The 23,389-nt window shown below is 39.6% G+C and overlaps 1 protein-coding gene across 1 annotated transcript in view; it reads left to right on the top strand.

The window, feature by feature from the left end:
• The window catches only part of SPTLC3 (serine palmitoyltransferase long chain base subunit 3), an 88,912-nt gene that overhangs the window by 3,879 nt on the left and 61,644 nt on the right, over positions 1-23,389 (top strand). The window contains exons 3-4 of the mRNA XM_036380410.1: positions 1,916-1,997; positions 3,946-4,114. Coding sequence (XP_036236303.1) covers positions 3,998-4,114 — 117 coding nt within the window. The 5' untranslated portion in view covers positions 1,916-1,997; positions 3,946-3,997. The remainder of the gene's footprint in view (positions 1-1,915; positions 1,998-3,945; positions 4,115-23,389) is intronic.

Here is a 23,389-nt window from a genome sequence, read left to right as displayed (position 1 = left end):
CTTGTTTCATGTAATATGTAAATGGGAATCTGTCAGGAGCTGAAATGATCAAAGTCCTGCCATTAGATTGCAAGACCATTTCACAACACTGCTGTAAGTAACTGTACTCTGGAATGAGCAGGAATCCTACGAAATCCTTCCAGCTTTTGACATGACAGTTTTCTGGGATGAGCTCTCATGCTTTCTTGCAACATTTTTTTTTTTAATTGGTAGGTAATGCAGTACTGCTATTATAAATGGGGACACTGTGAATCCAGTATTGTTATTTTAAATGGGGACATTGTGACCACTACAATGACACTGCATGTCTGACTGGGCCAAAAGTCTAATAGAATGTTTTGTCCCTGTTTCTTGAGTGCACCAGCAGAGTTCAGCCTTTTAACCTGTCCTATGTAACAATGGAATTTTTACTAGAAAAGTGATTTTCTTCAAATCTGAGAGATTTGATCAAAACTGAGAGACTACTTAGACAGAGCCCTACCACTCTCTGTTCTCTCTGCTCTGTTGCTAAATCTTGGCTAATTAAACTGCATATATTTTACTTCACTTTTGCACCATACTCCTCAGCAATTTGTCTCAGAGCATTTAAAAAGGACTTAAACCCTTTTCTCCTGATTTCAGTGTGAGTTAGCAAAAATGCAATGGTGTTAACAGGATGATGACAAAGCAAGGAATAAAACCTAGAACCTTGGGATTCATAACCTAGAACCTGGAGATTCATTTATGGTTTTCCTACAGATTTATAGTAATTGTAGTCACATCGTGGAAACTTCACTAGCATTTTTATAGAACATGGTGTCTGCTGGTCTGCTGGTAATCTTAGAAATTCAACATTGTCTTGTCAAGTATGAAGAATGACCAGTACCCAAGCCACTGAAGAGAAGTGCTCATACAATCTTAGTAGGATTGGTGTCCCCTGCAGTTAAATACATGCAGTTCTTGCACAGTCAGCACAGCAGATTATTTCCTTCCATTTCCCAGAGCAATAAAAATAGGGTATTGCTAGTGGTGGTTTTGGTATTGCAAAGCAGACAATTACTGAGTCCTTCCTCCGGTGTCCAGCACAGATCCTCATACATTTGAGTAATAGATTTAGATGCAGGTAACAGGTAACATGATAGATATGTGTATAGAAGTCTGAGTAATAGATGAGATGGCTTTGAGTAAGATAGAGTTCTAAAGGGCACAATGATTTTTGGTTGTTTTTTTTTTTTTTTTCTGGTTTGATTTGGGGTTTTTGGTTGGTTTTCTTGGCTATTTTCTGCCTTTTTTTTTTTGTTTGTTTGGTTTGGGTTTTGTGGGGCTTTTTGTTTGTTTGTTTGTTTAGGTTTTGGGGGAGCTTGGGCAGGTTTCTTAGTGGGGGGGGAGTTGTTTTTGTTGGGGTTTTTTTTTGTTTGTTTGCGGTTTTTTTCTACAGGAGAAATACCAAATTCAGTTTACAGGTAATTTTTGTGTGTTTGGTCAGACTCATCCCTTCTATAAATCTTTTCCTCTGAATAGGATCAGGGGAGGAATTTTAGTCAGCTTCTAGTGGTATTTGTTTTGTGAACCCTGGCTTTTAGGTCATGGTTAACAGATATCCAAATGGGCAGCTCTTCTCCGAGTTTATTTTTTTAATTGCTTATTAAACTCATATTTAAATGTGGCATTTTTTGAAGTTCTATTTGTTTGTTATCTTAAATAATATATACATTGAAAACTAAAATTACCATAACACATTTAACTTCCTATTTTTTTCATGTAAGGACCGTGGTAATTTCATGGGTCTTGAAACAGATAACAAACATAGACCTAGAGCCTTTGCATTATCTGAACTGTTGTTTTGACTGGAGATTCCACTTCCCTCATGAACTTAATTGGGGAGGAAAAAAAGACACATATGATATGTTAATTTTATTGCTTTGTGCCCTGAAAGGTGTAGAGCCTGTTGGGAAGAGCACCTGGCAGAGGTGCTGGCTGGGACATGGGAGGCTGCTAAGGGGAGCAGCCCTACTCTGGTGAGTGTCCTTGTCTTTATCACACCAGGGGGAAGATGATCAGTGACTGAGTGAGCAGATGGCTTGTTTTACAGGAATTTGGTTTGCTGTGACAATCAAGGACACAATTCCCAAAGGAAGAAAGCTCCTGGATGGGAGAGGCTTGCCAGTTGCAGAGAGAATTCCTTGCATTACCTTGTTCCATTTCTCAGCAGCCCATAGGGCATAGGTGTGCAGGATATGTTACCAACCATTTTTCCTGCAGGCTTATCCTCACTTCAGTCTCCTTTTTTCTTTGCAAATATGAGCTCTTAGCCACTTAAGACCAACGATCCATTTTGCCACTATATTTGACATTATTATATTCACAATTCATTTCTTAGTGAGCTGTACTTACAGATGCCTTAATGAAACCTAAGAGAAACTGATTATACAGAAATTAGGTATTCTTGCCTAGGAAAAGCACCAAAAAGATAAAACTTTAAAAAATCTGATTTCTAATGGTGAATCTTGTAAAACTGTGAGGCAAAATATTTTGGTGTTTTACTGCTTCTGTGTCATTTTAATAATTTAAGGGGTACTTTATTTCCCCCCAAAATACTACAGTCTTATTAATTTAAGTTTAGATCACTCTTAAGCAAGACCCAGAATTTTCTAGTACATTGATGATATCTCACTTTGCAAATTACTTCAAAGGAAATATATTTTAGCAACTTAATGTGTGTCTAAGATAAGTTTTCAGAACCAACACAGTGTATTTCCCTGTGTATTTTCACAGTGGTTTGTTTAACATTTCATCTCCTGCATTCCATGTACTCAAGTTCTAGGCTGCTCTTTCTGTATATAACTTACATTTCATTGCCAGGATGCCATAGCAATTTTTTCTAGTTAAAGAACTTCAAGTATTTTTATTTTCCCAGCCTTTCCTTTGAACTGTTTTTCAAAATTGATATAATAATACAGCTTTCCTTTAATCTATCTCCACACTAATTTGAATTATTTTGGGAGGAAGAGATTCTATTAAATGCTACCAGAGAGGTTTCTACGTTTACTTTTTGTCACTAAAATCTGAAGCATGAGAATTTGAGTCAGCAAAGACTGTATATGCATTTTTACAATTAAAAGCCTTTTTTTCATGAAAGAAAGGATGTATGTTAGTTGTCCTAGTAGTTTCACATGTGATTAAAGCCTGACTTGTTTTAAAACTAAATTAATCAGCTTTATAAAAATCCATTTCCCATTCATTGTAACAGCATGCCATTCATCCTACTACTGCCAAACTGAGTTTAAAGGGACAGTTCACTCCAGTGAATACTTGGGCACGTGTCTGTAGTATCTAGCTCCAGATAAATTTTCATTTTATTACTAAAATGCTTTCCATTTCTTTGCTGGTATAATGCTGTGTCTGTCATGCTGCTCATATAAAAAGATATTAAAATAAATTTTTTGAAGCGTTTCTCTGCTTTACTCGGGGCAATACTACTGGTTTTCAGATAAAATACTCTTAAGATGAACCGTGTAATTTTACAGATTACACTGTTAAAATTTTCAAAACATTTTGGTAGTTTCTATGGAGTGACCTCACGCTACGCCGAGCGTAATTCGGAGAAAAGAAACGAAGTTTCTCCCTTGGAGGTATTTAAGAGGTAATGTATCTTTAAGTGTCTCCGCCTCTGAATCCTCCCACTTCTTGATAGCTGCAGCAGCCTTGTTGACTCACAGGAGCCGTGTTCATGCAAGAGCCAGCAAGGAGCAGTAATTTCCAGAGATTTTAACAGCACACCTCCTGCCATGTATTTCACATTCTAGCTTGCTGGGGCTGAAGCTGTATGAAAGAAAGTTTTATGTTTTGAAGAGATTGCAAAAGATAGTTCCTCCTCTCATCCTGGAAAATCCTGACAGACCAGTTGGATACCTTTCAGGTCTTAACCAAGAACTTTATCTTCTCATCCCACTGTCTTTTTTACAGTAGAAAGACCCGAGACACCCTTAAGAACTGAGAATCTGACTAATTTAAACAGATGGCTAATCCCAGTGCTGTGTGCAATGGACATCTACATCACCATCATCATCAGAAACAGAATAACCTCTTAAAAAGTGGAATATCTAAGAAAAATGGAATCACTAAAGGAATGAAGGTAAGGTTTAATTGTTTACCCTAATTGCCTCAATATTGAAAACAAATAGGTAGTTGCAACATTACTTAATAAGCTATTTTTATGATCATCTTAGTGTCCATTGAACAGCTTGTATGGATTAGGCTTGTGTGTGAATTTGTAATCTTGGGACCTAACGCTGCTTTTGTCTCTCCTAAACTGCAGAGAGAGTTGGGAATGCTCATGCAAATGCTGTTCATCCCATGGACTGACTTAGTGTCTAGTTCATATCAAACACAACAAACACAAGTAGTAACTTCCTTCTAAAGCTTAACTGGTGGTGGACTTGACTTCGCAATGTATTAATCACTAGTGGAAAGCTGTTTTGTCAGCTTCAAGTGTGTGTGGAGTAGTTTTTAAAGTGTGATTTGTTGCTGTACAAATATAACAACAGAAGCACGTAGGCAGGCAAAGCTGCCTTTTCATGATGTTTACATTTATGCAGGGATGGCGTAGCTGACCCCCACACTTTACTGATGCCTGCTATCCAGCCTTGGACTGCTTAAAATCCAAGCCAGTTTACTTTCTGTTTTCTTAGGCTGTTCTCTTTGAAGCAGCACTTCTCACATACATGAGTATTTTGTAGAACTGTTGGCATGTAACATCCTGAAGAATGACCAGATCTAAAAGTATACTTTTACAAAAAGAGCCCAAATCTTAAAGGTTGTCTCTCTGTGATACCTGTTCTGACTCGGAGCTTGCTGTCTGTCTTGGAACGTCCTAATTCTGGCTCTTGATGTGATCATTAGGAGAAAGTCTTGTAGTGACTATAAGAAGGCTGGCTTTACAGCACGGTGTGGTAGTGACAGGGGGGATGGAGAAGGGTGCTTGTGGAGCCCGTGCACTCACCTAACCATCCCTGCTAGGTTAGGAGGCTTTGGACAAGGACTGTGGTGAGGGCTCTGCTGTTTTACAAATAAACTGCTATCTTTTATCTTTCTCTAAATGGGGCTCTCACACGCCTTAGCACTCTAATGAGGGCACGCCCAGTGTCATGCTTAATGGTTGTCTGGCTTTAGGTGTCTCCCCTGGTATGAGTATTTCCCAATCACTGGCTTGTGTTGGATGAGGAAAGCAAAAAATCTTGCACAATGATTGAAAAAGACTTTTCTTGGGTTCGCTTCCAGAAACCTAATTCAGTATCCTCTTGTATATCACCTACCCCTCCTTGTCATTTTGTACATTAGCTATTTGCCACAATGAGGTTCTAAGTCCTTGCTTTCCACTTGTGACAGATTTCAAGGACTAAACTTTGCCATTCAGTTATTACTAAATGCTGCAAATAAGTAATTTTGAAATCCCAGAAGGTCATTAATTAGGATTTCCTTCTTAATAAAAAAGAGAAGTAAACAGCTAGAGAAGTAATGACTAATATTACTGAGCATGAGCAAAAAAAAAAGGAAATAAATATTGGTCTGAAAGGGGTGGCAAAGAAATGAAGGAAATTAGATGCACCTACAAGATTAGTGAAGTCTTAGAAGCACCACATGGTCAGAGGAGAAAGTGTTTTACCCTGCTGTGTGACATCTGCCAGTAGCACTGAGCCACTTGTAAATGCCATCCATGGCTGAGGGAAGTGGTGAGGAAGTGAAGGCTTAGAAAGTTCAGGAGGCTTATCAAAGGCAGATTTGGTAAGTCTGGGTCAAGCCCTGTGCTCACAATTACATACTATTTCCCCTTTCTTCCTGCTCCAAACACAGAAAGAAGGAAACAATAACATACAGGAGTCCTGAATGAACCAGGAATCTCACTCCTGGCAGGAATCTCCCCATTCCTGTCTGGTCTGTTTCCCCGCCCCAGCTGCCTCACCCTGTTCAGTGCTTATGCTTGATGCTATTTTACAGGAGCAGATTCTGTTCCTTCCTCCCTGTGTGTTTAGGAGCCTCACTGCTGGAGGTGTGCACACACTCCTCCATGCACTCACACTGGCCACTCCTCGCTGGGGTGTGCTTCCCACTTTGCAAGCTGGGATCTGAGAGACAGGGAATATGGCAGCTTGGTGCACAAGGAAGCCTCCACAAGGCTTCCAGGTTTCTCTTAAATCCAGTCATTCTTCCTTCTTCCTCTTTTGCTCTTCAGCCACCTTGCCCCCATTTCCCCTAACACTGACACACACGTTTATATACTTTACTGCCCATGCAGTAAATTAATTGACCATTAAACACCTTATATAGCAGAAATATAGTGCTAGTATATTCAGGAGATGTGGCTGGTGATGCTGTTTCTAGACTTGTTATAGTTCCAAAACTTTTGGGCTTAGTTACAGCTGTGCTACTTTGCAAGGAGGGGAGGAGGGAGAGATGCTGTGGTTTGGGAGGCAACGAGTGCAGAGACTGCAGTGAGTGAATGGCACAGTGAAGGCTTCTAGGCCTATGCAATTGTCTGACTGGAACATCAGGCTTTGCAGCAATCATCTCTATAAACCCTTTTTTTCCAAGAGAGCCCCCAGGAAGCACTGACTTCAGGAAATGCTGGCTTTGGAAACACTGTTTTTGAAAACACTTGCTCAGGAACAATGTGTTTTGCATCTTAATGATGTAAGAACATTTTGTGTGTCTGTGCGTGCTTAACAGAAATAGAGAAGCAATTCTGATACCACAAAACCCCCTGGGTTTCTAAAGAAAGGATTTTGTTTAATGGGTTGGGAAAGGTAATTAGGGATGATCAAATGTGGGGGAGCAGGGAGGCTCTCTTTGCTTCTAGCAATCTGTGGCACGCCAAGGACAGAAAGGAGGTAGCTGAGTGATAAAGGAGCAGTGAAGCATCCTACCAGAAGAGAAGCTGTTCCTTTTGGGGAAGTGCTAGAGTGCTTTGGGGTGGGACTGCTTGTTCAGATAGCATCTGTGATTGTTTTAAGTCAGGTTCACTCAATTCTAGCTCATGGCACAGACTCTCGATGTACTAATGGAGACAGGCTTAACCATGTCCCCACAGCCATGCTGTATCCTGGTATTCTTTGGAAGCTGGGCCATAGTAAGGCCTAAACTTTGGGAGATGGGTTGTGGATCATGTCTTCTACTTTGTTCATGCTTTTAACAGAGGCAGATGCTTCATATTCTTCCAGAATCCATAGTCTGGGCTTGCCTTTGCCCAAAGCACAATTCAGTACATAACCTATTTATTTATGTAACTGTATTGGCCAGGAGAAGGTATTTTCCTAGTGATGGTTTCTTTGCTATGGTTTCTTTGTTATATTGCTGTTGATTGAGTACCAATAATAGGGGACATTGTATTTTTCAAACAATAAATATGTTTATCTAGTGGGAACTTTTTTCCCTATAAAACACATGCAACAGTTCAATTTCTTCAATAGATTATTTCCTTGGATGCTTTAGCCTCCAAGACATTATAAAGCTATTTGTAAACTCATTATTTTTATGTTCTGCGCTGAGAATGGCAGGGCTTGGAAGAAACGTGTTGTCAACAAGACTATAGGCTTTTCCAAGGATTTCAAGCTCCTGTGTGAAAGCAAGAAAGAACCTGGGATGAGATCCAACACAGTAACATCTGCCCCACTTATCTGATGGCCCAAAAATGTGATAGTCTCCAACAATTGGAAGGTCCAAAATTCAAAAGCTGTTTTTCTTTAACATCTGTTCTGTTACATCTGAATCTCCTCCTAGGTGTTCTACTTAGCTATTTGGTTTAATATTCCTGCATCCAGTCTCAGTCCCTTCCATGCTCTTGGCACCCTAGTTTCTTTCCTCTCTTTCCTGCTTTCCAATGTCATTTATTGCCTAATGACCATCTTAAAGAAAACATTGATTGTTTAGAAAGAGAGTCATGAAAGGAATATGCCATGCAACTGTTCTCATGGCAGTAAGTTTCTTTTATGTTGTAAAAGCCTCCTGTAATTTCTTTGCTCTCTCTTCACAAATGCGGGCAGCACTTCAAGTCCTTTTGCAAACCTGGTGTAAGTGGGGCATTTGAGATGCATACTCAATGTAAATGTTAAAGAGTCTGACAGGAACAGAAATAAACTAATTCCCACAATCAGAGTCAAGCAATAAGGGTTATTATTAATAAGGGGAGAGCAAGGAGAGATAGTTAAGGCTGACCAAGCCTTTCCAGCAGTTTGCAGCTTCAGTTGTGCAGCCGTAATGATCTACCAACATAATAGGATTTTTTCTGAAATATCTTCATATTTTGAGATTGGTTTGGGTAAAAACAATTTGAAAGGGAACTTAATTGAGCCTAGCCTGTTTCACTTGGAGCAGCTCAGCATTTTGGGCATTTTTCATTGTTCATGTGTTCATGGAAAATGCAATTGCAATTTTCCCTCTGGAAAAAGTTGAGATTTGATTTTCAGTCAAATTCTCTGCCAATTACTGTACCTGTTGCTTCAGCTGCACCACAGATATGATCTCCTCATCCTCAGCTCCTGCCTTCTTTTCTCCTTGGTTTCAAGCCTGAGAAATGTGTTGCTCTGCACCTGCCCTCTCAGATGATAATCACAGGTCTCGGATCCACGCCCTTGTTTCTGTCATCTGCCCTGCTATGTGATGAGCTCAATGCATTGGAAGCAGGAAACACTGGGGACATCTTTCTGCAGCCAAGGTGTCACCACTGTGTGGGCACATGTAACAGTCTCTGACTCTTGTAGCAATGCTTTGAGCGTGTTGCATGAGACTTTACATGCAAGGCTGAGATTTTTCACATAGCTCAATATATAAGGTTGGTCTGAAGTCATTACCCTCTTAACACCTGGAAACCTCTAAATGCAGGTAATTAAATTTTGGAAGGTAAAGCCTTTACAGAAATAGCAGATAGTAATTTACTTTGGCTTGAAAGATTCAGCATGTCGGGTCTTTAAGGTCAGCCTCCTCTTAGTACACTAACAGCTCATCCTTCTACTCATGAAAGCAATAAGTATGTTGGGAGACTGTCTTAGCTACACACACATAATTCATGACTGAGCTCCAGTGCAAAAATAAGCAGTATACAAGAGATAGAAACAAGAATGGCCTTTGAAAGAGAAATTTTGAAACATTCTTGGGGCATCTTTGGAAAGCCAAAGATCTTCTGGAGTCAACATTTGCAAGAAATATCAAGGGAAGCAAGAACAGATCTCACTGCTATATTAGTAGCAGACGAATGAACAAGGAAAATGTGTCCCATCAACAAATGGGGTGGGTGACTTAGTGACCACAGATGCAGGTAAGATGTACTCTGTGTTTTCTTTGACTCACTTTTCACAATCAAAGGCATCCAAGCCTCTGTGTTGTCAAACTACCAGCAGTGAAAGAAGGTTGATTCAAGGATCTCTTGAGAAATGGCAACCTGTACAAGGGTGTGGGATCAGGAGGGAAGCACTCATGTGTGGTAGGTGATATCACAGTGATCTCACACACTATCAGCTTTGGAAGCCTCCTGGTGTCAAAGATCCCTTATAACTTAAGAGAAATGTCCCACCGGTCTTCAAAAGGCAGGTCATTTCTAGCAGAGGTTGCTTCTGGGAGCACAGAGAGGAAGGTGATTTGGAACAGCAAGCATAGATGTACCAGAGATAAATAATGTTTGACTGACTGTCTTCTATGCTGAGGTGACTAGATTTTTCTATGAGAGGTAAGTGATAGATGTCACCTACCTTGACATTGGCCCCATCACCCTCATGTGCTACTTGGGGCACTACGGTCTCGATGGGCAGGCTGCTGTGTGGGTAATAACTGGCTGGATCATCAGCCTCAGAGAGTGGTGGTTAGGGTTCATACTTGCCTGCAGGCTGGAGGGGTTTCACATGTGTGGAGAGGGAGGGGGACTCAAAATATGGGTAACAGCAATGGGACATATGGAGCCTTTCAGGGCTCACCTGGGCAAAACCCTGAGCGCTCTGCTGGGAATTTGGTGTTGACCTGCCTTTTAAATATGAAGATGAAACAGAGGCCATCCAATCACAGTGAGTCCGTGACCTTTCAGTGCAAGGAGGCAGCATTTCTGTGGTGGGTCAGCAGAAGTGATCCAAAAATGGATGGAATTGATGCAGATCCTCACTTGGGCTTCTATGAATATTTGTCTGGCAAGCAGCTTTTTTGTTCACTAGAAGTAATTGGTAATAGAAAGCCATGGTGTGGCTAGTGCTATTGCCTGCCTGTTTACATCCCTTCAGCATGAGAATTAATTACTTTTGCAAGCTTTAAGTGGCAGTCTGGCTTTCAGAAATGAGGTGAAATGGAACTTCTACCTTCAATGTCAGTGAGGGATGTGACTGGATTGTTCCATTGCAGAAGCAAGTTCATGAATAATAAGCTGAATGATAAGATAATGGTTGCTTAGGGCCTGTTGGGGTCTCTGTGTGAGCTGGCATAAACAGGACCCAGGGATGACCACAGAACACTGAATGAAATGAGAACAGTTTATTTCCATTACCTTTTCAAACTAGGGATCCCCAAAGCAGCACCTAGGCAGACCCACATGAGCAGGGACACCAGAGAACTCAGTTCTTGCTCAGTCCTTGCTAGAGGATCTCTGAACCTGCTGTTTTCACCTGTATTTCAGGGGCTGTCACAGGTATAGATTACCTCCCTGCTGTGATCTTTTCCACAGCAGGGAAGGAATCTCAAGCATGTTTGAGTGCCTGTAAGTCTAACTCAGGCCTCTTACTGAAACACAGACATTGACCTTAGCCAACACACAAAGCTGAGCAACGATTTGTATATGTGTTTTTCTACACCTCAGCTGCAGATCACTTCAGCATGTTTATAATTCTCCTCAACAGTCTTCTGTTATGTTCCCACAGTTTCTATAAAATCTGACCAGATTTCATCAGAAAAATGTTTAGTATGATGCTGCAAAGCTTGCTCTTTGCATGTGTGCAGTGATGTTTCAAATCCTGGTTTATAGGATACAAGACAACCATAAAGATCCTAATTCATCATGATATGCAGGTCTGTTTCCTCTGCCAATAGACATATGAACCCTCTTGTGGATTTTTGGTTTTTCACTTTCCTTTTAAAGAAAAGTGATTTTTGTTGTGGCAAGGACTGTGGCATTAACCAGCAAAGCAGGAAATTAAATTTTCTTACAATGACCAGTGGCTCAGCCAGAGAATTGCTGCCATTCCTGGCAGCTAATTTTTCCACAGAAAATACTTTCGAGAAAGCGACCCAGCCAGGAATTTTGCAAGGCTATTGTCTGAGAGTTGTCATTGTGGGATGGATATGGAATTATAGGATGGAATATGGAAGAAAAATGCCAGTTAAGGAGGAGAGCAGGCAGCAGGACCAGCAGTGTTTTGGGCCAGACTGAAGAGGAACTGAAGTGTTTTGCACTTAAAGATACATGAATTCAGATAGATGACCAGAATATTCTGTGAGATACCTTCAGTATAAAACTGTGAGGTGAAGAGCTGAATTTCCAGGGTAGATGCCATCTATATACACCCCTGTCTTCAGAACAAAGTAATATTTAACCCATCCTGGCCAGGTGTCTTTCTCCCAGCTGAGGTATTTTGAATTTCTAGAACATCCAGTGTAGATGTAATATAGTAATGCCTTATCTGTTCTACTGATCATCTCAGGGGGTTTTTGGAAGTCATTCAGCTGTATCCTTGCCTTCATTCCTTTGATCAAGCACAGGCATGTGCTCTGTCATTTCCCCCTCTTCCAAAAAATTTGGTCTTCTCCATCAGCCTACCAAGACATGAGGGTTTATACACCTAAAAAAGAAATATAGGAAGACAAATTTGAGATGCAGAGCTGAGACTTGTAGCCGTTTCAGCTGCCATGATGCTGCACTCTGCTTCCTCCAGGAATTTCCATTTGAGTTTCTGCTTCCCTGTTGCTGCTGCTGATTCATACAGCCTAAAGAGTTGCCACACATCTCTCTATGTGACTCACATGTAGCTAGCTGAGACTTCAGCCTGCCTAATCTCACAGCCCAAAGCTGTCAGCTTACACCTGGTATCACAGCAGCATCCCAATTTATATGTTCTTGAGCTTCCCGGGCCTGTTCTGCAGGAGAATGCCTCAATCTAGCTTAGAATTTCCATTTCCTGCCCATTTGTTGTGTTTCCACAAAACTTTGCTTGTCTTCTGAAAGGAACACTTCTTCCCCTGTCATCAGCAGGTTGCATTTCCTGCAGGTAAAGGTAAGCTGCAGCCAGGTTCTTATGCACACTGTTGTGGGGGAGATCTGTAAAGAACAGCCCCACTGCTGCCCGGAGAGGGCAGGACACAGATGTTTCCACCCTGTCCCAGCAGCCATGTGTCAGTGACTAGTGATTTACATGAGACCTTGGAGGTCAGGAAATACAACCTGAGAAATGAATTTAGGACCACCTATGGCTGTCACATTTTACCTCATGGTCAGCCATTCCCTGAAAAAATCCCAGCCCTGTGATCAGATCAAATGCATTTCCTGCTGACCAACCTCAGATCTTTGGGCGCTACACAGGTCCCAACACCAAACTACAAAACAATTCAAATTGAACAAGATTTTTTTGGAAGGCATTTCATGGTCCAAGAAAGCATTTGAAAAGTCATGTTTCCTCTGCTTTTTGAGATCATATTCATGCAAGTTTCTGAGTTTGAACTTCCAACAATCTCTTGACATCAGTCATGCTCAGAGGGAATGTTTTATTTTGTCTCTGGCACAAAATGTGTGTCTGCAAGTCTCTTGAAGTCATCTCTTTTTTATAAAAGGGTCCTTATAAATTGCTCCCCTGTGCAATATTTTCTTCACATCATTGTTATATAAACAGCTTGTCTGTTTGCATATGTGGGTGGTAAAAGTGTCTGGGAGGTTCTAGCAGATATAAGGGTGTGTTAATCTTGAAGGGGGGAATCTTCTTGGCTTTTGATTGTTCTATTTTGAACAGAAACGAAACAAAACTCTTCATCAAACTGCTTTGATGCAATCTCCACCCCTTTTCCTCTTTTCTAATCACAGTCATCCACCCCTGTGGGCCTTATCCTTGGTTTCTTTCCACTTGCTTTAGGTTACAAAAAACTCTTGGGGAAATAAGCCTTTAAGTATTGGATTGGTGCATCTGTGGGTAAATAAGGAGTAAGGAGTGGTCCAAAGCAGATTCTCATTTCTCTCTGTGTAAAACCCAGTTTCATCCCAAGTAAGAAATTACTTTATCAAATTATCTGGAAAGAATCCCATGTGGCCAAGACTTGTCTGTTGTTACTTTTTGGCTCTCAATACATATTTTAACAATGTCTTTTCAGGTTGAAGTCAGAACCTTTGCTTCTTAAATCTGTTTCTTATCCATAACCAAGCAGGAAGTACAGATTCCAAAACAAAAAATATACGTTTGCCAAAATCTACAACTTTTAAAGAAAAAAGTTGGTCCTTTTGTTTTTCATTCTGAGATAAGTATGATGTTGATACATGCCAAGTCTAATTGCTTTTTGTTAAAATTTGTTTTCAAGTGTTAGAAAATGTACCAATTCCGTAATTTGTGTCTATTTTCAGATGTGTATTAATGGTGTGCATAGTGGGAAATGTGGGATATGCTATGAGCACTAGCAAGTTAGCAAAATAATTATGAGGTTGTGTCCAGAGACAGGAGACTTGTGCTTTGGGAATGGAGGTGCACCTTTAATAAAATCTGGTTTCACCTTGGGTTGAACCTATTGTCCAAGAAGAGGTATAATTTATTACCTCTCTGAAGAGGAATTAATTGACCTCCCTGCATCTCTTACTCACCAGTGAAAGGTAAAGAAATAAAATTGTGCACACTAGGATTTCTTGACCCAAAGATATTCACGATCAAGAAGGGCTTCAGGGAGGCTGTCCTTTGTCTACATGTCTATTGTAAGAGCTGAACAGACTGGCCCCTTGGTGCTCTAGCAGAGGATTTGCTGTTACAGCAGCAGTTTTCAGCATTAAAGTAATGTCTGCAAGACCATTCCACCTCCCTGCCTGTACAAGGTCTTCCAAAGCACACCAGGTCAGCTGTTCCTTTCCAACAAAATGTTCTCTGCACTTCATTAGCATCTTGGCTCTTAATAAATTTCTGTTGAGGTGAGAGAAATCTTTTCCTTTTATTGTCTTCCTCATCACCTCTATGATTTGGTAAAGAAATCACAGTAGGTTTTGCACCAGAGATAGATCTCTGGAGATGCAGATTCTTATGCAAGAATTAAAGTCAACAGGCACTCTACTAGTAATAGTAGGACAGTATAGTATGACCAAATATGACAGATCAAGAATGGACCTCTTTTAGCTTCCATCTCATCCCCAACCCAAAGTATCCATTCATTTATACTTTTGAAAATCTTGTATTAATTTCCTTATGCTTCCACACAGCATAATTAAATCAAGCAAGTCAGAAGGTAAAAATTAGCTTTACCTATCAACAGGTAGAAAATATTTTAAATTTGCAGAGATTAGGGGTAACATTAGGAGGTTTTTATGTCTGTGATTCAATTTAACAAAGACCTTCAGAATTCTTGCATGTGGGCTGAGAATTGCATGGATTTATTTAAGTAAATTGAAGCATGATTTCAATCTGTTTTTTTGGGATCATTATCAGAGACTTGGGCTTTTTTTACTGTTTCAATGTGTACCTGCTGAGAACCAATGTTGTAAGCTTGTGATTTTGTTATAAAGATGTTAACATCTATAGGAAACAAAATTTCAATCAATGGCAAGTTATGCAGATTCTTAAAACCTCAGGTAGGTATATTTGGTTTTATTCCCCCCTGAACACTTTGTAGGTGTCTGAAATGTATGTGATTGAGGAGAGGAGTGTTATATGAGAGGAAAAGCCCCACCTACATAGTTTGAGCTTTCAACATGGTAGCATTATAAAATCTTGGCTGGTTTCCTAAAGAAACAAAATGTATATAGTGATGCTATCTGTCTGTCAACTCCTTAGCAGCTTGTGAACTCATGAGCCATTTTCCTATCATCCACTCTTTGCTTTGAGCAGGCTTTTGGACACATGAGAAAGGCCCAGCACCTTCCTTTTCTGAAATAAATAGAAGCTGCAGTTTGAACTCATTCCTCCGGTGACCTGGGCAGTCTGCAGCAGGAAGGAGATTTGACCTATGCTCCAAATAAGAAAGAAGATTCTGTCAGTGTTCCTTTATTTTGCATGAAAGCCAACATGAGACACATGTAAAACCCCCACAAATTTATTATTCCCAGAGCTCACACTGCTCTCTTTTTTTCTGCTTGAACTTATTTCTGCATGGTGTGTATCTTACCATTGCATTTCTCAGGAATTCCTTTAGTCCATAAACTTTCTGAGATAAAGACACTTTATTTTGTTCTCTGCTTGTGAAATACTTGGTAAAGATCAGCGTCTATTAAGGGTACCTTTATTCACAGGGATTTTTATCCAAGTGTGCCACTTTTTCAAATATCAGTGATTTGTCAGTATTGTGTAAAGCAGTTGCCCTGTCTCATGTTCGAGCTGATGCTACTAAGTGAGAATGAAGCGTGTTTTGGTGTCATTTCTCATGGGACACTTCTGTTCTACCAGTCTATCTAAGAGATGAAACTTGAGTTCATGTTGAACATTATTGTTTTTCCATAATTCACTTCTAACCCAGTCAGGCATCAGTTCTTCATCTTTAGAGCAGTCTGATCCAAATCCAAAGGGGATCAGATTTGGAGCTTTGCAGTTCCAAACCCATCATTGTTGTCTGGGTGGTGTTTCTCCTGTTCTCAAGGGCTATGTGATTTCAGTTCACCTCCTGTTGATCAAGTCTCTCACCTGCTCAGCAGCACCATCCTCATTGGAGCTGTGTTTCAGGACACCAGTTTAAAAACAGAAATGCAAACCTCTCACTCTGTGAGAGGTAATTTGTGTGAGCTCAGGCTGGAGGTTGATGGACAGGCATTTTAGAGGGCTTTGAGTACTTCAAGCTTGAAATTAACATGACCATGACGAGAATATTTTATTTTTCAGGCACACAGAATTACTTGAATAGTGTGGAAAGACTCTTAGGCTTTAACCAGATATCCAAGAAGGCTTGTGCCTTTAAAATATAGCTTAAAGAGACTGACAGAGGATAGTTCTCAAACTATCTTCACTTTTCTTTTTTTTATTGAGTGATTTTTTTGCTGGAGAAGCTAATCAAAACATCTCTGCACTTCGACACTTCTCAATAAGTAACCACCACGGTTGACTGACAATAATTTGTTCTCAGACTCCACTGTTTGCTGCTTATTCCTATATTTCTTTTTTCTAGCCCTGGACATCTTCCTGATTTATGGCTACATTTCAAGGCTATATTTAATCACTACTGCACAGTATGTGGCATGCTTAGCTGTGCTACATCCCCACTTAGATGGCATGGCCAAAAAAAAAAAAAAAGGACATTTTCCACAGGAAAATGTGGAAGGGAATTGCAGGGTTTGCAATGCAATATTTCAGCAGAGGTAACAGAGATGGGCATCAATCATCTGTAACAAATTATGTTTGCCAACTGGACCTTGTTGGAATAAGAAACAGCTTTATCTATGAGATTATGGTGATAAAAATATTTACCAAGTCTGATGATAAATCTTCTGACACCATTTCCTGAAACTTGTGGTAGAGGCAAATAAACGAGTGTTACTTTCTATGCTTTTGGATAAAGGAATATTTTTCTTAACTTGAAGCAGATGCTGAGTCTTGTTTCTTTATTAGCTTCATTTAGCCATGGTTAAAACAAGCTGGCACACCTGTGCTTTATCTATTCACATTTGCAAAATTGAATAGGAGTTTTTGATTTTGGAGGGTTTTTCCAGTTGATATTGCTCAACATGTAAGGTTTAGCAGAGCTCATAAACAACAGTGGTTTTACAGTTGAGTAGGTAAAAGCATTAGCAGTACATTGAAACACTCTGAGTTTTGAAAAGAGCATTCAGTTGGGTGGGGGAGTTGGGAGGAATAAAAAAGTGCATATACATGCAAGGCTTTGAAAGGGAAAGATGTCTCAAACAGTGACAGAAACAGGTCTTTATCTATGCATACTGGTCACTTTTGCCTTAGAAAAATTAATTCTCAAGCTACCTGATATCTAATTTACCTAATAATGGTTAGTTTCACATTAAGGGTGATCATCAGCTGGATACAAATCTGCTTATGTTACAAGCATGTTACAACTATAAACAAACACTTTGGTTTAGGTCCCACTTTCTAAGTATGTCTTTCTCAAGCATGAAATGAGACACTCATGGCTACAGCAATTTGTAATTATTTTACAAATTATTTAGCATTTATTTATGTGGAAAATGCCAATTACTTGTTTTTAAAATTTTAAAAGTTTTATAGTAATAAAATGGTTATAAAAGTAGTAATATAATTAAAGTAATAAAAATTTGGACAATTAGGATTTAGGACAATATGAGACAATAGAAACAAAGAGTTATGGACAGTCCGGGTACCTCTTTCTGGGCAAAATCAGCCCGAAAAAAAGAACCCACGTTAACAGAGGATTAACCCTTAAAAGCAACAGCCTGTTGCATATTCATACACGATGCATAAATCCCATTCAAACACAGGATTCTGTCTGGTCAGTGTCAGCTTCTTCCTCTGAATCCTGACAGCGTCTTCAGGGCTGAGCAAAGTGGGAAGAAATTAGTTTCTCCTGATAATGGAGCAATAAATTCTTTTTCTCTGAAAGATTTAGGTGTCCTGGGGCTGCTATCTCGGTGTGAGTACCTCATTCCTCTCTTTAAAAAATGTATCCTACACAGCATAGTTTCTATTTTAACATTATAGTTTTGGAATTATCGCAAGTCTAGAAACAGCATCACCAGCCACATCCCCTGAATATCCTAGCACTATATTTCTGCTATATAAGGTGTTTAATGGTCAATTAATTTACTGCATGGGTAGTAAAATACATAAATGTGTAAATACACATTTTTCACAATTTTTTTAATGTAATATTTAATTATTCAGATGTCAATAGAGGGGACAAGGAATCACAGTTGAACTGTTGCAACTTGTGAAAATGCGTATTTTATGATTGGCTTTTCATGAATATTAAAATGATATTATATGTGTTGTGTTAGAAAATTATGCTGTCTTAATTTTCTTAAGCAGTGTGTTAAATATAGTTTTAGGTTATAACATAATGTTAAAATAGAAACTATGCTGTGTAAGATACCTTTTTTAAAGAGAGGAATGAGGTACTCACACGGAGGTAGCAGCCACAGGATGCCTAAATCTTTCAGAGAAAGAAAATTTATTGCTCCACTATCAGAAGAAATAAACTTTTTCCCACCTCGCTCAGCTCTGAAGGTGCCATCAGGATTCAGAGGAAGAAGCTGACACTGACCAGACAGAATCCTGTGTTTGAATGGAATTTATGCATCATGTGTGAGGTGTATGAATATGCAACAGGCTGTTGCTTTTAAGGGTTAATCCTCTGTTAACGTGGGTCCTTTTTCAGGCTTATTTTGCCCAGAAAGAGGTACCCAGACTGTCCATAACTCTTTGTTTTTATTGTCTCGTATTGTCCTAATCCTAATTATCCAAATTTTTATTACTCTAATTATATTACTATTTATAACCATTTCATTACTATGAAACTTTTAACATTTTAAACCCAAGCGATGGGCGTTTTTCACCAACTCCTCCTCATTTCCAAGCCCGGCTCAGCTCAATCTGCGTTGGCGAAGGCACGAAGAGCTCTCTCCCGGTGCCAGTGGGGCCAGGCCGGCTGGAAATGAGGGACTCCGATAAAGCAGCGGCCGGACCGGCGAGTCCGGCTGGCTGGGTCGGGCCGAGCTGCTGTCAGCAGCGCTCGCAGGGCGGTGGGGCTCGGCCGCAGGGAGCGAAATGCGCTGTGAGAACTGGGGCAGGGGCGTGCCGGCCTAGCCCCGGGCCCTGGGGAAAGGCGAGAGGAGGTGAAAGGTGGACGGGTTGAGTCTGCGGCGGGTGAGCTCAGCCACGGTGACGGCGAGGAAGCGCAGGGAGGAGTGGGGTGGTTCGAGGAGAGGAAGATGGAGATCTGCAAGCAACTGCAGCCCTGAAGGGAATTGTGGAAAAGGCGTGTTTTATGATTGGCTTTTCGCAAATATTGAAATGAATATTATATGTGTTATGCTGGAAAGTTAGGCTGTATTAATTCTCTTAAGTAGTGTGTTACATATAGTTTTAGGTTATAACATAATGTTAAAATAGAAACTATTCCATGTAAGATACTTTTTTTTTTAAAAGAGAGGACTGGCACCACGATAGCAGCCACAGGACACCTAAATCTTTCAGAGAAAAAGAATTTATTGCTCCATTATCAGAAGAAATGAACTTTTTCCCACCTCGCTCAGCTCTGAAGATGCTGTCAGGATTCAGAGGAAGAAGCTGACACTGCCCAGACAGAATCCTGTGTTTGAATGGAATTTATGCATCATGGATGAGGTGTATGAATATGCAACAGGCTGCTGCTTTTAAGGGTTAATCCTCTGTTAACGTGGGTCCTTTTTCGGGCTTATTTTACTCAGAAGAAGGTACCCAGACCGTCCATAACTCTTTGTTTTTTATTGTCTTGTATTGTCCTAAATCCTAATTGTCCAAATTTTTATTACTCTAATTATAACCATTTTATTACTATTAAATTTTTAAACCTTTAAAAACAAGCGATTGGCATTTTTCACAGGAATTTATTTTTGCTTTGTTTTTTGTTCTTCACAAATAGCAAAGAAATAAGACTGTGAAGTGGGAAGCTGCAGAATCACAAATAATTTCACAGCCAGCATGTGTATTGACTTGCATATAGTACTCAGAAATGAAATACTTTAGTGTTGACTGAAGGTTTAGTTAAAACAGAGCAGCTGCTACTGCCAGCTCTAGTCTATACTCCCATCAGGAATATTATAACTCTTTTGTAACTGTTTGCAATACTTTTCTTCACTTTGTCTGAGTCTGTAAAAGTGCTTTAATCCATTTTGTCATACATTCTTCAAAGATATACTTCTTAAAAATTTTCTTTCTAGCTCCAAAATCGTAGTATTTCTGGGGAAATGTGGTGTCCTTTGCAGTATGCCTCGTAAGATAGCAAAAGCAGATTTGAGGGCTGTGTGGGACTGAGATGGATCTTGGGAAATGAGGATAGAATTGTAAAGATTTGTGTAGGAATGCCAGGCTTCCACATTATTCTACTGAGATTTGTAACACAGGAAAAAGTTGTTAGCACTTAACTCAAGTTGACTACAGAGACAAAGGAACATATATAGAATTTCAAAATAATTCCACTCAGCTTTGCAAACTAAGTGGTCAGATTTTTGGAATGGCTCCCACAGAAAATAATTTCAAAATTCTGTGGTCTGTGATCCTCTCTCTTGACAGTGCAGGAATGCCTGTGTCAAATATTTTCCATTCCTGCCATGGATTTATTTCCCCAGAGGTTATGTTCTGTTTTAATGTAAATAATCTATATGGTGTGATGCACCTGAGAGAAGATACTTTAAAGATTTTACATTCCATTCCAGTCAAGACCTATGTAATAATCTGAACCTTAAGCATAATTATCTTTTCTTCCTGTGTCTTCCATTATATCTCCACTGCAATGTCTGTTGCATTTTCAGTTCTCTTGGTGTAGGAGCCAACTTTACTCCTTGGCTGATAGAATCCCAATCTGGAAGGTTTTTCTGGCTGATAGATACTCCTCCATTGGTCAGGTTTTTTTAAATGAAATTCTGATCTGTTTTGTTCATTTACAAATAACAGAGGATACTGTATTTTACTCTATGCTTTGGCTTACTGGAATTCTGTCAGAATAAAGCAGAAATGCATTCGTCAAGGCAGACCTTTAAGTAAAGTCCTTAAAGGTACTTTAAGAATCTATGTTTTAGAATATTTGATATGAAGTGATGTCATCTCTTGGCATGCTTTTGTCTGGCTCTTCCAAATTTGGCATGACTTTTTGCTGGTACCTTTTGAGGTCTCTTGGGGAAGCCATTGCATTTCACTGGACATTTCTGTATCATTTTTACACAACAGCCCCATGGATTGGCTGTATGGAGCACTGGGCTTAGTCTGAACTGCCTTCATCCAAAAGTGGAAACCTTTCATTCACTTCTCTCTTGACCTAAAGCTACAGCTCATAGAGCACTTCAGGGATTAGGCTCTGGAACTGTTTTTCTGGAAGCAAGGTTCATCATTTTCCAAAGTTTCTCTAGGGCCTTGTTCTGGTGCCCCCAGCTGTGCTTCCTGAGTACCAAGTCATGCTTTTTTGGGAGCTCAGACTGCCTTTAGCTGCATTCCCCACTGGGGCTGTGGATTTACCTCATCACCTGCTGGGGGGGCAGCTCTACCTGAGTTTTGTTCAAGGGCTTCTACTGTCTTCCTCCTAAGCAGAATGCAGGCAAAAAATTATGGTGTAGAAAGTGCAAATAGTATTTTACTGTATTTGCTATCTTCCAGCAGCGTTAAGAGATTAGCTTTGATCCATGAAAATAAAGAAAAAAGAGGGATGGAAAAAGAGACAATACTATCTAGTATGAATTTGGTCCTCAGAGGGGGATATTCTTGAATTATGACGGTTGTTCTGCATGTCCTGCTTGCCATTCTTGATTTTGTATCAACTGATATTTTTTGCACAGGCTGATGTTATTCCATTGGTCCATAATGGAGCTGTCAAGATGGGCACTTACAATTTCTTAATTATTATTAATTTCATATTGAGTATGAGAGAAGTGCCCAGCTTTCTCCATGGACTGGGAAAGAACACAAACTCAGGAGTTATCAGAGTATACTAATATTGTTTCAGAATTCACTGTAAAGCATTATGTCTGAAATCTCTAAATACTTCCCTACAGGAGTGTCTCCTTGAACAGATTTTGCTCAGAGTTTCTGTCATGTCAGGTAATTTGTTGGTTGGTTTTATTTTTCCCCTATTGTAGCTCAACCTTATTCATTCTTAATTAACTGATTTCTACCATGGAACAGGCTACTGGGATCATTTTGCATATGTGGACATTTTTCACAAGTAAATTATATTTTTCTCTGCTGGATGGTAGGCTGTAAGTATGTAGTTCATCTCTCAGGGGAGTTCCTGGACAAACTAAAATTGTTGGAACAAATTTGAGACCTCTCTCCATTGCAGTTGAAAGAGAAAACTGGGACCTTTTGTCATTGCTCATTATTTGCCTCTTTGCAGAAATACATTTGTAGCAGTCATTATAGAAGGGCACAACATTTCTCTTATGCTCAGGTTTGTATTTTGGGTTGTTTGGTTTGTTTTTTTTCTGATGTGGAAGGTAGAGGTAAAACATGAAGTCTTCTGAAAAAAAAGTTTCTTTATCTTCTGTGTGAACTTTTACAGTTAATTTGCTTATCATGTATAAGTTTCAGCAGTAACTTCTCTCTTTCAGAAGTAAGAGACTACTTTACTAGTATTTTAAAATCATTACATTTTATTGGGCTTTAAAACCACATTCCATTTACATGAGCCTTGCTTTTGGATTGTGTTGACAAGAAATCAGATTGGTGTCTAGGCATCTTCTGTTGCTCTTGAAACATATCTGGTAGCTCAGGAGAGTGTCTTCTTGATCAGAGCTTCTAGATCCTTCTAGATGACCCTGCCAGTCTTTGCTTTGCCAACTGTTGTTGCTGTATCTCTGTACTTCCCAAATTTGATTGATAAATTTAATTTTAAGCAGGAAGTCTGTATACCTGTTTCCTTCTTCCAGCATGTCTGAATCAGAGGTTCTTTCTATCTGCTTACATTTTACCCTCTGAAAATATGTACCAGCTGTTTTTGCAGTTCTCAGTCATTTCTGTTCCACATTTCATGTCATTTAGGAATGTGAGGTAAGTAGGAAAATAGGACATGAGGCTTAAAAGAATTTTGAGATGTTATCTAGTCTATTTCTGCAAATCACTTTTATCCGGGGCTGGTTTTCTACTGGAATATCTTGAAGGCTTTTCTGGAGCCTCTTACCTCATAAGATGTGTCACTGTGTTTTGGGGTTTTGTTAAGACTGACAGCACTGCTTCCTTCTGTCTTCTGATAGACAATATCAGCTTTGTCTTCACATAAAATGTCCCTACTAGAGGTTTATAACCACCTTAAACACCTCCATTGCTCTAGATCCAGATTTAACTGATATTATCAGTACAAAGTTCTTTCTAATATCTGATTTAGATCACTTTGGGTGTAATTTAAGCATATTGATGCTTAACAGAGCACAGATTATTGTCTTTCTTTTGCAGTTATCTTTTACAGGTTTGAAGACTCTTAGGCTGCAGTCATTAGGGTTTTCTCTTCTCTTTAAACCAGACAATTCAGATTTGTTCACTCTTTCCTCATAACTCACTTGACCAGACTTTATGCTTCTTTTCCCAGTCCTCTCCATCTGGTTCACCTT

This window comes from Molothrus ater, chromosome 3 (assembly GCF_012460135.2).
Source record: "Molothrus ater isolate BHLD 08-10-18 breed brown headed cowbird chromosome 3, BPBGC_Mater_1.1, whole genome shotgun sequence".
NCBI classification, from domain to species: domain Eukaryota; kingdom Metazoa; phylum Chordata; class Aves; order Passeriformes; family Icteridae; genus Molothrus; species Molothrus ater.
The sequence above is the reverse complement of the archived record's forward strand: the minus strand, read 5'-3'. Positions and strand labels throughout refer to the sequence as shown.